Genomic DNA, 15789 nt, shown 5'->3' on the forward strand with positions numbered 1-15789 from the left:
GTGTACAGGGCTATAACATCAGTTAAATAAAAGAGCAGCATCTTCGGCTTTCAAAATAAACAGATAAAGTATTTCATTAATTAATGTTGCAGGAAATTAAAATTTCTGAAGGGAAGATGCCTTACTGGAGATGGTCCTTCTCCCTTACAAAACACAGCTTTTCAGAAATTATGTCCAGTTTCATACATTTTTATCGCTTTTAAATAGAATGTAGAAGCCAGAGGTAGCATCAGTCACAATCACAATAATCAAAATCACAATTTGTCTTCTAGACTATGAATTAATACAAACCCTTCCAGAGCCTTACTATAGAGGCTCCACTCATTCTACAAGGTCCTCATTGGAAGTTCTTGAAAAGGGAAGAGGGAAAGGCTTGTAAATGCCTTATTTGAATTGAACTTCCATTTTAACTTGTCCGAGGCGACAAAACATCAGTTCTGGTAATATTTAAAAATATATTCTCCTTACGGGACAGAGCAGTGAGTGGTATAAACTGTGCCAAGCGTCATCAATTTTTTTCTATCACCCTTGCTAAATACAAAGGAGTAAATTTTCTTTTGCTGTTGACAATGCTTCTGTTTCAGAACTCCAGACGGTAAAACCCAGAAAATAGGAGACAACTTCTCTTAACATCTCAACAGAGGTATTTCCAAACTACTCATAAGTCAATGGAACGGCCCATGCAAATACCTGTCAGTTCAGTATTTCCATATTCTTTCAGGTATCTTATTCTCTTGGAATTGACAACTATTTCCACATCACAGGAATATTTTAATTTCTGAAAGAGATCTGTGGTTTTGCCAATTGCAGTGGTTAAAAAATATCACTTATACCACTATGGATACAGTTAATACCAGAATAATCAAAAGGTTTTATCCTTTGGATTAGCTTTTTACACTTTGATCTTCTATTGGGAGCGTAAACACCAAAAACACTGAAGACAAGCATTTTGTCCAAGAGATGATATTCGCAATATTGTGTACACCAAGCATCGACAAAGGTTTCTTCAACAAGTCAATGTTTTGACTTTTTGTCAATCAGTACTCAGTGAAATTTTCTCTTCAAAATCCCATCAGTTCTGTTTCCACCATAAGAACGACGCAGTTGGCCACACAGTAGAACGGGAAATGAACTTAAGGAAGTAAATAAATTTTATCCAAGTGTGAAATCATCTGTGGATGATGCAAATGTAGACCCATTTCTGCTGGCCAAGACAGTCCATTCTATCTGTGATTTTCCTCTTTTAGATGAAATACACAAATATTTCCCTATGAATTCCAAGCATTCCAAGCAGGTCAACTAATTCAGGAAACACAACACCCTGAAGTAGTTTTATCCATCCCTCAGTGTTCAATGTATTTCACAAAGGAAGTCAGACTCTATTCAAGAGGTTCATACAGTCCTTTTTTTTAGTATCCTGACAGTAAGAGATACATTTGCATCTGTGCTGAACAAACAAGATCTATTTTTTGTCATATTTCTTAAATGTGTGAGGGTTTTTGTGTTGGTTTGTTTGTTTGAAGAAAATATTGAAAGGATTCTCATGGTATTAAAGTATACAAAAATCAAGGTACGGTCTCACCCAGTGCAACTCTGAACTCTAAATAACAGAATTTAAGTCACAACACATCTCAGCTATGAACTTGCCTGGAGATCACTATGGTTGGAAACTTGCTATACCTGAATGCACACCTAGCTCTGACGTGAAGGAGTATTGACCCACATTGTGCACATATGAGAGAGGTTACACTTTTACTTATAGAGTATGTCAGTGCTCCACAGCTGAGGAGATACATCCTAATAATTTCTATTCTTTCACGTTTTAGGAGACTGCCAGAAACAGACAGTTACTTATTCTCTGCTGTTTCCCTAGACAAAGTTGCTAGATTCACACATCACTGTGAGACTGGAAAATGGAAGCATTAGAACTCAGTAGCCACAGGCTACTAACATAGGCTGAAACCTTAAAACATCACGGATGTGAGAGGGTATCTGGCAAGAAATATCTCTAATTTTAAAACTAAGTTTTTAGGTTTGAGCTCCAAAATTTGCATTCTTAAGTTTCTGAGCCTGTAGAATGTCTCTTAGCTTTCTCCAAGGAGTTCTACTTCAACATCTGCCCAGGACTGGCATTAAATAGTCAAGGTAATGCAAGTGATCAGATCATGATCTCTAATAGTTTTCACAATCCCAAACAGACCAGAATTGAAATGGATAAAACTGGGAGCTCTACAATCTTTCTTAATATCTAAGGTGGCAAAGAGTGATGTCTATCCTCTTCATGGCCAAAGTACAAGACGTATTTACTACCTGTTGTTCATTAAGCTGAATTAGAAATAGATGGATATTGTATTTTTAGTTATTATCACTAAGAGTAGCAGTAACTCTCAACTGCCTTTTGGCTTTGTATGTGCTTGGGACAGTATGTTCAGACAGTATCAGCATCCCACTTCAAGCCAGTTTGCTTACAGCTAGTGACACCTGTATCAGTGTTGAATACATTCTGGTTTTGGCTTCCTTCCTCGCCCTGCCAGCTAAGATTGGGAAAAAAAAAAAAAAAAAAAAAAGTAGAAAAGTAGCTCTGAGTATTCACTCAGAAGGAGATCAACTCACTCCTACTTACATAAAGCTTCTGGTGCTTTCAAGCACTGTATGCTTGAAAACATTCGGAAGTATCTCTCTCAAAATTGAATTTATTTCTTCATACCTCAGGTATGAGAATCAAGAAAACTTTTCCAAAATCTAAACCACAAACACTAATTCACAATAAAAGACTTCAGATTATTAGTTAACTGTATATTTTGTTGAAGAGATTGTGACAGCATGGCTGGACTTTTTTTCTAGTTGTTAACTAGCTGCATTTGGAAGAAACTGAAATGCGGGAGTGCCCTTCCCTCATGTATTACCTCTTTTTAGGAGGTAAAAATAGCTGGGAAGACGTGGAGGGGGCAGTACCCCTTGACACAAAATCTCAACAGAAACAGCTAAGCGAAGTTCCATAGTCTGAATTTTTCTTAATTGACAGGCATCTAGCAGGAGCTTAGGAGTCTAATAAAGACACAGGCATGTGTCCTCACAACATTCTAGTTTCTGTTTTCTTGCTCAGACTAGTCATAAAACAATTTTGGAGAAAGGATATCGAAGTCACCACTTCATTGAAAGATTACTTTGAAATTATTCAGTAGGGAGCTTCAACCTCTTGTTTCAATGAGTCATTCCTTCAACCTCAACCATCTTCATTACTTTCAGACTCAACTCTGATAGTCTCAGATAAATATCCTCCATTTGTTTCTTTCTTTCCCTCTCTTCCAAAATACAGCGAAAGACACTTAAAGCTGGCATATACCTTACTGCCTCTTCTATCAACTCTAGAATATTTTGGCCTCTCCAGGTGACACAGGAATAGCTCTCCCTGATGTAATGGAAATTCTTTCCTAGTTAGATTTCAACTTACTAATTGTAATTTCCCTGACATCAATGCTTGCTTGTCTACTATGCTACATGTGATTGATTTATCTTTTCTTAAAAGTTCAAGAGCTTCCTTTCCCAAGTCTACAGAAGTCTGGGTTTTATTTCCACTTGCTTTCTTTGATTCAGAAGTACAAATCCCAATGCCCATTTCCGGGAGCTATAGTTTCTACTCAGTTCCACCAGTATAACCTCACTCATTATCAAAACACTATCTACCACTGGAAGGTTAACCTGTTTTTAATCCTAGAAATACAATCCTAGAAAAACGTTTGTGAAAACAATGCCTTCATGATTATTTTAGGATATCCACTGATGTAGACAATAATGTTACATTTGCTTTATGCATTTAAAGATTTTAACCCCATTCATACAGGAGATAAACCCCTCTTTGAATGACTTAATTTCTTGAGCGCAAGTACAATATACAGTGCGAAGTACACAGCAAATCCAAAAGCTACATGAGCAGGAGTTTCATTTCTCTGAATACAAAAGTAAAAATCTTTCTAGTTTAGCTTAAAAATAAAGTCACACACTTGGAATAACAAAATAAATGTTTAGTGGCAAATAACAGTGGAAAATAAGTTAAATCAAACTTACATCAGTAGCTGCTGTCAGGATTTTAGAAAGGATGACTCTTGCTAGCCCATCTCTGCTGTAATCCAAACTCGAAACAGTCAATTTTAACAAGTGATCCTGGTTCTTTAAAGAACAAAGATTAAGAAGACTGGGGGATGGGAGATGAGAAAAAACAATTAGTATTTGAATGCATTCAAACTAATTTATTAATTTTAAATTATTGATTGAATAAAGTCTTTGAAATAGACTATCATTTCTATGAACACACAATACAAAGGAAGTTCTCATATGAAATGGAGTAACTTTAAACTGTTACAGCTGTTAAGAGTCAAATGAGGACCAAATAAGGCACTAAACTGCAAGGGGAAAAAACCCCAAATAAACATTTTTTATAATTACTCTGTAATAACTTTCTGAGCATACTTTAATTAGTGATTATGAGTACAAAAATCAATGTTCATGAAGCTCTGAACAATTCCTCACTGTAAAACATTGTGTATAAAGCTTGCCATAAGGTGAGTCTTACTACTTGTCTAGATTTTATTGTAAAACAAGTTTCCTGAAGCCAGTAAATAATCAATGAAGACAACTTAAATTAAAAAAGAGTACATCAAAACACCTTAATTTTCATTTAAATTTTACTATATTTAAAATAAACTGGTATTAGTTACTGGCCAACTTACTCCCAAAGGAATTTAAGTTTATTTGATTGCTGTTCAGTGATTATGGACCAAAAGACCTCTTCTTAAACAGAACACTGAAAATCCTCACATCTGGGGATCTTTATTTGTAGGTAAATCAAAAGAACTTTAAAGTTTTCAGCTTTACAGGCAGTAGTCCTCATGCACAGTTTACAATTTTCAATATTATTTAACCTGTAAAAACAGTTCAAACAGAATAAAAACCACTCACCACTGAAACACATTACATTTTTCAAGCATTTTCACTCCGTGAGGGTGACAAGAGAGAGTACCAAAAAACAAAAAGTAGTGCTGGCTAAGGGTATTTAGTAACCCATTATTTTGAAGACTACGTTCAGGTTTCATTCCTGATGAAAAGTTGAGCCAATGTACAATATCTTTAACCAATTCCTCCAGGTAACCTTGTCCATCCTAAAAAAACAAAAGAGTAATAGCATTTACTAGTAACGGAACTGGGACTCTGTTCTTTAGTGAAATACATAATTTTAAATTTCTTAAAATATAGAAACACAACACAGACAGAGAAGAGAAATGCTGGCTGGGAAACACAATTCAGACTAAAGAAAAACATTCAAGGCAAATAAAAGTTTATCTTAGAGACATCTTAGGACCAATTATATTCTTTCCAAGAAAATGATTGTTCAATGACATTTTCCTCTAGCCTGAGGCACAGAAGTCTTTAGCACACAAGAAGAAAGGAAGTAAAGAAAGATATATATAGCAAAAATTAAAAAAAACCTCTAGGGTCTAAGTTGCATTTAATAAAACTTCTACTTAAACATAGTCATCTTCCTCAGTGTCTCACCTGGACAATTCAAAATTGTAAGTTCTATTTCTTTATTACACTGATCATTTTAGATTTAACAGCAAAAGTCTACAGAAGTCTTTACTAAAATTATAGTTTTTCCTCTAAGTGGCATGCAGCAGCACTACTAATTCTACCTCCACTCTTGTAGCTGAAAATTGCTTACCTCTTCTGATTCAAGAAGAAATTCAGTAAACTGACAACCCACCACAGTGAGTTGCTTAGCCTTGGCATAATCCAGATCCAGGTTGGCATACAGTTTACTGCTAGGCTTGTAAAAATACAGCAGTCTCCTTACAAACCTATGGAAAGTAAAATAATTTGCTATATTTCAGTATGACAAGGACAGTTATCACTAAAGTAGCTTATTGGCAATAAAAAGTTATTAAAAGAGTAGCACACAGCAGTAATGAGTCTATCCAGACACAATTTCGGAGATGCATGTGTACCGTGTGTTGCAAAGGGTTTTCTATGCCATGACTTAAAATAAGCAAAGGAACTCAAAACTTCTATGCTCTTAGAAGCCATCACTTCCTTCTCATTGTCATGCTTATAATTTATTACGCTGTAATTTATCCCGTGGTAACTTTAAAAGACTATAACATCTAGACTTACAGAGCTAAAAAAGAATCCATGACAGAAGTTTTATTTAGATATAATAGATAACACTATCGTGAAAAATACATTTTTGTGTTCTGCCAAGAAAAGGCGGCATTTATTCAGCAACAGTATTTTCATTCACCTCACCTCACCACCTAAGCATTTCTGAAGCATAACAAACTGATTGCAAACACAGACTCTTACTCAAGACTTCTTAAAATTATAGTGAGCAATATAGTTTTGAGTTTTGCGTGGCAGGAATAAATCTTCAGCAAAGAGCTTACCCTCGCCAATTCTTAGTCAAAAGAACAAACACGCATTTGTGCTTTAAAGTAACACAGTGTTCTGTCTGGAGGTATATATGTCAAGCATTAAGAAAACTTAACTAAAGCACTGCCCTTTTAGTTAAAGTGGAGAGTAAGCCACTATTCCCAATTCCAAACACAGGACCAGTTATACAGGAAATGTGAGGGTTTCTTCAAATTTTGTCAAATGAAATGTATTTTATCCTGGGTTATTAGCAATAAATATATATATTAACACACATTTATATGTGTGTGTATATATGTGCCTACTTAAGTGTGTGTATATGCGTGTATATACACGTACATGTGTATATACACATAAAAGAACATATGGAAGGACAAATAAAGGTATTTCACACTTCGAAAACTAAGTGGCTAAAATGTTTTTTTAAGATCAGCAGTGAAACTAGAGAGATTTGGGGCCTAATTTATTACAATTAAACAAAAGCAATGGCATTTTAAAGCCATTAAAGCATCTAACCCACAATACTGCAGAAAAGGTCAACCAACTGTAGATGTTTTAGACTAACTCAATCCTAGATTTTCTCTTCATTTGGTATCACATTACTTAGGCACTGAACAATACTTGGGTGCAGCACAGAACCACAGAACCATAACACTGTCCCAGGTAGGTTGGTAGAGGGGTGGGTGTAGGTGTCACAACCAAGTACACATTAGCAACTAATGTTTAGGAAAGAAAAAAACCACCGCCACATAGAAAAAATATAAATACAAAATTAAATTATGGCTATGATTACAATGGCACTACCATTTATACTTGGAACACTATCTAAAAGTAGTCTGATCACTTTTTAGTAAAAATTTTAAACGGAGCAGTGTAAGCCATTCAGGATATGATTTAGCTTTAGGTTTTTCCTCTAATGCATGCAGAACTTGCTTTCCATGTCTAAAAATACAGAACTACTCTTCAAAATAATTTAATCAAACCAGTTTCTGAAATGTATGTTAATAGGGGCATCCAAGAACTAATTAGTAACACTATTACCACACATACGCAAAAGTAACAAAAATGTCTTAATGCCAGACACGAGAGGAACCGAAGATACACTGTTGGGTTTTTTTTTTACATCACACACGCTTCCCTTGCCATTAATAGCAAGTAGAAATAACTTCCTCTTAATTTTTGATGAAAGCTATAATTGTACAACTGCAGACCTGTCAAACTTCAAGTGCTGCCATCAAACACTAATGCATGAAATATCAAAGAGGCAATACTTCTAGGTTTAAAATGAAACAGGGTGTTTGCAAAGCTTCCATGATTTTTGTTGAGGGAATAAATGTATAAGGTAGTTGTGCACAGAAATAAACTACTAAAGCTTAAAGACTTGTTTATTTAAAGCAAATATTGCAACCTAATTATCAAAATTTTCATCTTTTGCTGCTTATCTATAGATTAAGTTTTAGTAACGTTACATATCCAAGGAATAGTTTATTGCACTATTAAAAAACAGTCTTTCAAAATTTATTTATTCAGAGGAAGTCTACATAATTTTTTACATACCTGTGCAATTGTTCATCTTTATAGTTCCTCAGATTTACATTTGGCCACTAGAAAAACAGCAAATATAACATTATATGAAACTTGTACATCAGTTCTTAGTAAGTCACTAAAATTTACTCATTTCTATTACATTTATATTTACATAATTAAGTTTTCCTGCATCTTATGTTACCTATAAAAACCCATTATCTTATTGAAAAGCCCACGCTTCTTGCTCCAGGAACTGCTAATTTTTTTATTTTTTTAGAGGTCAGGGAGGAGTGTCAGGCACATGCTATGTGTACAAGTATGAAAACAGCAAACTGTGACATGCTAATGAAAAATAAATAATTTTGCTCAGTTTCTTCTCTGCAAATAATAGATTTTGATATGCATAATAGGGAAAACTTTTGTTATTTTCACTATTTATCAGATTTGTCTAAAAAGCAATAATTATTTTGTTATAGCTCAATTAAATACTGCTTATTAAAATGGTATTTAAACTCCTCTGTTTGTACTTTGTAAAATGTTTTGAAAAGGACCACATGAAGTCCTAATACTCTCCTCTGGAGCTATCCTTTCTTCCTACTATACATGCCTCTGTTTTTACAGCCATCTGTTGTATCTATGGTTTCAGACTTATTTTTGTTGCTACTAGTGTTTTCTTGGAAGATATGGAAACAAGTGCATCAAGCATTTTCTTTTCGTACCTAAGTGATACGACTCTATATTTCCAATTGTTATATTAGTATTCAGACATACAGTGCACTAGATAATAATTAGTAAAACTGACTACCCTAGTAACATTGAACCCACATTGCCAGATAAGTATGAAGCTCTATTGTCAAAAGACAGACCACTGCCACTTTTGCTGCTCTTTTAGCAGGTTAGACAACAAGCTGAGCAAGTAAAAAAGGCAGTAAGGGACCACAGGAGATACAGGTGGTGGTACAGTGGGTAGAAAGCTGATGCTCCACAGCTGTGAGAGAGACACAAGGGAGGTGGGCAACCACATGAGATAGAGAAGTCCAAACAGTGGAATCAGGATCCTGCTCATTCAAGGATTAAAGATGGACGACTCTGACAACATTATTTTAGTTTATGCTGGTGTTGTGCAGTTTAACAGGAACAGAAGTGGCTAGAATTAAAACAGAAAACACAGAAACTTCCCATTCTGAAAGACAGAAGTCTCTGATTTTGAGATATTGGCAACTCTTTGACAGGACACTAGAAAAATATACTGTTGGGGAGGTTTGAGACAGCAGTGAAACCGATGGTTTGACCTAAATTTCAGGTTAAAAAAACCTCAACACCTTAATGATCAACTACATAAAATCTCCATTGTCAAAGTACTACACAGACTAATTAACAGCGAGATTCTGAAAAACAGTTTCTTCATAATATCTTTATGCTGAATCAAAGGTAAAATATCTATGATTAATAATCATATCTACTAAATCTACTAATTGCAGTAAAAAGCCTGTAAACAGTGACATTTGGTGGAGCAAAGCAACTGTCATATACATATTCAGGTCTTTATACCAGACAGATTCTTGCCCTCTCAAGTTTAAGTCCCTGAAAAAACACACAGAGAATTAGTTCCTTTTTTTTTTTTAATGTAATCTTGATTATGATTATCACCATTAACCCTTTTTTTGTACTTTCACCATCTTTATAACAGAGTAAAGACAACAGTAAGAAAACATTACTTGAGGATAACAATAGGATGGCTTTGATGCACAGAATGACTGGACCTATTTTGGTTTGAAGGCTATACTGAGTACTCCTTCAGAAAGATGTCTTACTCCAAGAAAGTAAGTTTTCTGCTTAAAAAGAGAGAGACATTATATTTAAGATAATACCCTCCTTGCCAGAGATACTTCATTTTGTAAAAACAAATTAATTTTGTATTGAACTTGAGGTTATGGGCATATTTGTATTAGTTCAAAAGGCACAATGAGATTGCATACTACTGAAGTTTTCATATGTAGCTCAATCTAAGCATCTGAAGTTTGATCTATAACCCACCTCCAGCTCATGTTATATAATGAATGAGGTATCCCTGTAGTTTGCACTGAAGTCTGAAGTATTAGCAACTTTAAAGTCATTATAACAAATTCTGTAGTCTATTTATATATAAATAAAATGATATAAAATTTAATACATGCTTATTAAGAAATTTGTCAATTTAACCGTAGTGTATTTTTGCATATAGTTTAAGGGTTGTGTACAAAGACTATATCAGCACTGATCAAACCCATGAGACCCTAATTTTCTGAAATAAAACAGATTATGGGACATAGTAGAGAATTAATATTAGAAAGTCAAAGCTCACATGTGAAATGAAGACTTTTTTTCACGCTATTTCATAAAAATAGTATCACACCCTTTTTAAGCTCACCTTCAGTATGGTCCCTATGAGATTCCAATTCCAGTCAAGGTTCTCTTTATGATTGAGAACCTGGCTGTCTCGAAGATTCATTACAAGTGCTTCTTCTGTATCCTGGAAAACAGACATGAAAAACTACAGTAAGTTTCCTTGCACCATTTTTCTTCAGTCCTGTCACATTATATACTCACTATTCATGTAACAATCATTAAAAGGGCTATGCTCCACAGTAACTTCCATGGTTATAGCACTGCATTAAGAATGTAATAGTAAGTGGCCACAATTGATCCTAAAAAACATTAAAAATTATTGTAATTTCACTTCTTAATTTCTACAAATTCAACATAGCATCTACAAGTACCTACAAGACAAATTAAATGAAAAAATACTACAAAGATATCACATAAGGGGTTCTGAATTAAACGAGAGAGTGAAGCTTGAGAGGTGGGATCTAAGCCTCCAAAATACAAAGTCAAATTCAGCTTTTAAAAATCAATAATGGTAATACCTTTAAAATAAAGATGTCTTTCTGCACACGGTACTGATCTCTTTTTTGGTGGGTTGAGATTGCTTTCTGAATAATATGATCTAAATGGAGGCTGTACGGTTTAGGTCCTCTTTTCTTCATCTCATGAAAACGTTTTAAGCAGTTGAGTGCGGCACTTGCTCGTCTGAGGCAAAGAAAACACTATAATCAGTATTTGTCATTTATTATCCAACTAAATAACACTACTGCTTTATCTTACTTAAATAAAGATAGCTCAAGAAAGAATTGACCAACAATTCCGAAGCAAATAAAAATAAGTTTCTTGATATGTGTTTTTGTACTTCCTTAGGCCTCAGTCTTGTATTGAAATTATACAGAAAATTATCTTTCACAATTTCTAGCACTGAAGAACGAGCCTTACTGATACATTTTCTTCTATTCTGGAATTAGTGGTGTCTATCATAGTTCACAGAAGATATTGTAAAGTTTAAAGTTGTTAAAATATTGTGACATGTCACAGCATATCAACGTTCTGCAGTAAAGCTGAGAGTTGAGGGGGCTAGTTACAACTTTGACTAACAAAGTATTTCTTTTAAATTCTCCCTTTTTTTTTTTCCCCAGACGGTTGCAGAAGTATCGGTAGGATTTTCCTGCTCTTCATGTCTAAACAGCTCAGCAGCAGCATGTAACAAGTTTTAAGGGAAAAGACAAGAAGTGACAGAAATAACATTTCACCAGGGCAGAAACAGTTAACTACAAAATTGTGGTAGCAGAAAAAACCCAGCTGACCAAATAAAATAAGGAAGTCTAAAACTGCGGTGGTAAGTCTACCTTTCTTCCCCATAAACAAAAATTCTCATAGGGTAGGAGGGTGTTTTTATATCATCTTCAAACAAACAAATACCTTTGAATTTGGCCACTTCTATAAATTATGTATCTTTAATCCATAACAGGGCTTAGAGCTTTTCAGAGTATGAAACAACACTGCCTATTGACGAAAATCAAGACCCCCAAATAAAAAAAGAAATACTTCTATAAAATCACCTTCTTCCAAGAAAAAGGAGTCTTCTTACTTCTCTATCAGGTATGTTTACAAATGCCAAAAAGCAAAAAAACTGCAAGTAAACCAAAAATGTATCCCTTCTGCCCTTCATCCTTCCTCTTCTCCCACAGTGCTGAACAAGTGAAATATTCTGTGATGGAGTTTCAGATATGCCTTTTTTTGAAAAATATCTGTGTTTTATTAATAATATATCTTCAACTGACATATAAAAACAAATCTGCAAAACTAAAAAGCAGAAGAGCACTGTGTTTCTTGGAAGCACGCTACAAGCAGCATTTTTAATTTCACAGTAGCAGTTCAGAAAGCTTCTGTAATTTATCACTGACAACACAATGAAAGACAAAATACAAAGTTATGATATATTTACCAGAATACTTATTGGACAAGGCAGATTAGGAATGGCAATAGTAATTAACAAAAACATTTCCCATAATTTATTTTTAGGAAAAAAACCAACACACTCAATTTAAATGGTCTTCTACAAAGAAGAAAGGCAAGTAAGAACACTGAGTTACAGAAATACATATTAAAGACATGAGAATCTGTCAAATTATTTGACTTTTTTCTGGAGATTTAAATAGTGTGAAGTGCCTAGGAGATGGTATTTTATGACATATCACTTCAGAGGTTACATTGCAAGATTAGTAGATGTACAGAGAAATTCTAAAAAAACCTAAAAATCAGTAAAATATATAAGCCCATAGGTTTTTACAATTGCAAAATTCAGGTGCTTCTTGTTCGAAGAGGAAGAAAAGGCTTCTATAAGCATTTTTTTTCAAGTCAGATCCCTAAATATACCTCATTTGATTGGCATCATGAGGGTCACAGTTCCCTAATATCGCTTAACCGCATGCCACTGCAGAACACTGCACTAAATTTAAAATTTGTGTTCATACATTCTCATACTTCATGGAACTAAAAGGAACTGAAAAAATATCAGTGCAACTTGAAACAAAAGCACCAGAAAGTTTTAACGTGGTCTATTACTGTTTAATTATCCACAGATAAACAACAACAGAAGAAAAAAAAAATGGTATGGCCCTTTTTAGTTTTGAAAGCTTAATTGTATGAAAATGCCAAAGAATAAGTGTGAAACAATGGAGAGGTCAAACACATAGAACACATCTCAGATACTGTTTGGCCAAACAGTGCCTTAGAGTTCTTTTAAGAAAAATTCTGTGTAAAAATCTTGCAATCTATGCAAATGTTCTGAAATCTACTACCAAAACTTTCTTTCTGAATTTCTAAATTGTTATTGTAAACACTTCTGGAATCATGCACTGGAAACTATTTCCTTAGTAATGTGACAGAGCATTTCTACATGCGTCTGCTTTTAAATAAAGATAGCAGTGGTTTTGGCCACCAGAAAACTTCGCATGTAGGTTTTCACTCAACTATAAGTAGAAAAGGAGATGAAAGTATTTTATTACTTTTAGATTAGATTAGATTTAAGATTAACTTAGAATTCTTACAGTCTTTTCTCTTTCAGGATGTCAAAAGACGCTGCCATATTCATTAGCGTTGGTAAGCAGTGCAGGTGATGGCTGTGAGAATGAGGAAGAATTGTGTTTGCCTACAAAACAACAAAAGACCAGTTAGAGTAACTTATTACAACATTTTCATGCATCTCTTTAGGATCAACATTTGAAGAATCTACCACTTTTCACAAGACTTTCACAAATGTATCACAAAAAGCTACCTTTTGCAAAATAGAGCAATAATTACACATAGTATTTTGAATATTTCATAAACTAATCAATCTGAAATATAATTGAAAGTAACTTAGACAACTTTAGATTTCAGAACCTTCCAATATATATTGTTTGCATTTGTGTTTTTTTCAGTGGTGACGTTGTGTATAAAAGTACTAAAAAAATCTAAAATCAGAGATACAATTTAAGCTGATGATTTTTATTAAAAACTTTCGACTACCAATGTTTCTGCCCACCCCCGCAATCTGATGAACTAATATAACTTCCAAAGTTACTAGACATTTTTTTTTTTTTTTTAAATAGGTAGTTCTTAAAATATATTTGGAAATTGAAGAATAATTAAGACAAAGAAATTACCTCAATGTCTTAAGACTAATAAAAGTACAAATATTTGTTCAGTATTTTGATAGAGACATCTCTAACAAACCACCTCTTCAGAAAACTGAAAATACCTATGCTTTGCAGCCTACCCAGATCTCCTTAAGTCACTTGCATTCAAAAGTATTCCAGAAACCAGAAAAATAGCATCTGTTATTACAGATTCCTCTTTTTAAATGACACAGCTGACTGAATACTCAAAAAATTCCACCAATTCCCTGAAGAGACTAACGCACAGATTGGTTATAGTTGTGACCCATGCTGTTTCGCGGAAATGTTATAAATCACTGTAGTAATAAGCAATCCTGTATCTGAAGATAGTGATATTTTTTTGAGCACTAAGCATCACTGAAGTGAGTCAACAGTCTGAAGATGCATACTATGTCTGATAAGTCATATTCTAATTTTTGTAAGACAAAGTCACAGTTCACAATCTCACCATCTCTTATAAAGTAGTTTATTGGGAAATAAGATCAAAAAAACCCAAAAGAAAACGGGTCCAAAAGTGCTCTGCCGCATACACTATTCTTGTCATCGATAGAAAGACGTAAAAAATAAAAAACCTGTTTTGCAAGAAAGGTAAATCATACCACTTCACATATGACTCACAGCTCCTCAGGAGGCTGAAGGTAGCACTGGATTGTATACAAATACACTAATATCATCTCTGTATCAAAATAGTTCAGGTTAAGAGGGAGAAGCTACTGTAAAAGATACATTAGGTAAGGGGAAGTGGAATGAAACAAGGTCCCTTCAGCTTCTCCGTAGCGAGGCTACCCACAGCAGTGCTGAAAGAGCAGTCCGCCAACCTGGAGTTGCCTCAGTGAATAACATCAAGCGTCCCAGCCACATGAAGCTGAACATGAAAATTGTTTCACCTGCCTAGCCTGTGAGACAAAAAGCTGAAACATGCTGCCAGAGGGCTACCGTTATTCTAAGAAAAGCAAAATTCAGCAGTGGTTCTTTTCCCAAACACAGTAATGGGTGGATTTGCAGGACTCCAGCTTGAAAATGCAACTGGCTACTGAGGTGAGGAAGTGTACTGATGAGACTTTGTGAGCTGGGGATTATCCTTTGAGCATAAGCCCTAGCACTTTGAATACTTTCTAAATGGCCTTCCTATTGATGCAAACTGCTTTTAATAGATGAAGTGCCAAAAGATGTAAATTAATCCATTATTCTGATAAAAAGTAGATGTTCCAAATTCATAACATAAATTCAAAGCTATAATAGGAAATATCTATTTACAACTAGCTACCAATACTACTTATCTCAGCAAAAAGTTTTACTTACCATGTGCAAAAGTTCTCCTAAAAGGATAGTTGCTCTAACAGATACATGGTCATCACTACTTGTGATCACTTCAACCAGACCCTTCAGAAAGTCAAAAAATTATCATTTAATGTGTAACATCTTATTTTAGTGTCTATAGGAAAAAAGTAGTAAGCATCTATTCAGACATAGAGCCAGTAGTTACCTCTAGAAGTCCATTGGTAATAAAAGCTGAGAGCACTAAAGCCAAATAATTATCCATGAGATCAGGCCTAAGTAGGAAAAAAAGTATGGAAACAGTTAAGAAAGTTCATTTCTTATTGTGTCCTCAAAAGAAGAAATATTTTGTCAACAATGCTACAAAACAAAACCAAGGGTTTAGACTAAATTCATTAAATGCTCACCTTGACCTGGCTCGATGGGGTAGTATGGTCTTAGCTTCAGCAGCTACAAAGCCATCAGAAAGTCTCCAGCAGTCCTGAAACCTGCTTGGATCTAGAACAAGAAAATATGGACAATGGTCATTATA

The 15789-nt window shown here is 34.5% G+C and overlaps 1 protein-coding gene across 3 annotated transcripts in view; it reads right to left on the reverse strand.

Moving 5' to 3' along the window:
* Positions 1 to 15789, reverse strand: part of RICTOR (RPTOR independent companion of MTOR complex 2) — an 85352-nt gene that overhangs the window by 27448 nt on the left and 42115 nt on the right. For all 3 annotated transcript variants that reach the window (XM_065655552.1, XM_065655551.1, XM_065655553.1), the window contains exons 13-22: positions 15665 to 15755; positions 15466 to 15532; positions 15282 to 15362; positions 13371 to 13471; positions 10857 to 11019; positions 10361 to 10462; positions 7981 to 8027; positions 5720 to 5855; positions 4960 to 5159; positions 4069 to 4195 (exon numbers count right to left, since the gene is read on the reverse strand). In XM_065655552.1, the coding sequence (XP_065511624.1) occupies positions 4069 to 4195; positions 4960 to 5159; positions 5720 to 5855; positions 7981 to 8027; positions 10361 to 10462; positions 10857 to 11019; positions 13371 to 13471; positions 15282 to 15362; positions 15466 to 15532; positions 15665 to 15755 (1115 nt within the window). The remainder of the gene's footprint in view (positions 1 to 4068; positions 4196 to 4959; positions 5160 to 5719; positions 5856 to 7980; positions 8028 to 10360; positions 10463 to 10856; positions 11020 to 13370; positions 13472 to 15281; positions 15363 to 15465; positions 15533 to 15664; positions 15756 to 15789) is intronic.

Source organism: Caloenas nicobarica, chromosome Z (assembly GCF_036013445.1).
Source record: "Caloenas nicobarica isolate bCalNic1 chromosome Z, bCalNic1.hap1, whole genome shotgun sequence".
NCBI classification, from domain to species: domain Eukaryota; kingdom Metazoa; phylum Chordata; class Aves; order Columbiformes; family Columbidae; genus Caloenas; species Caloenas nicobarica.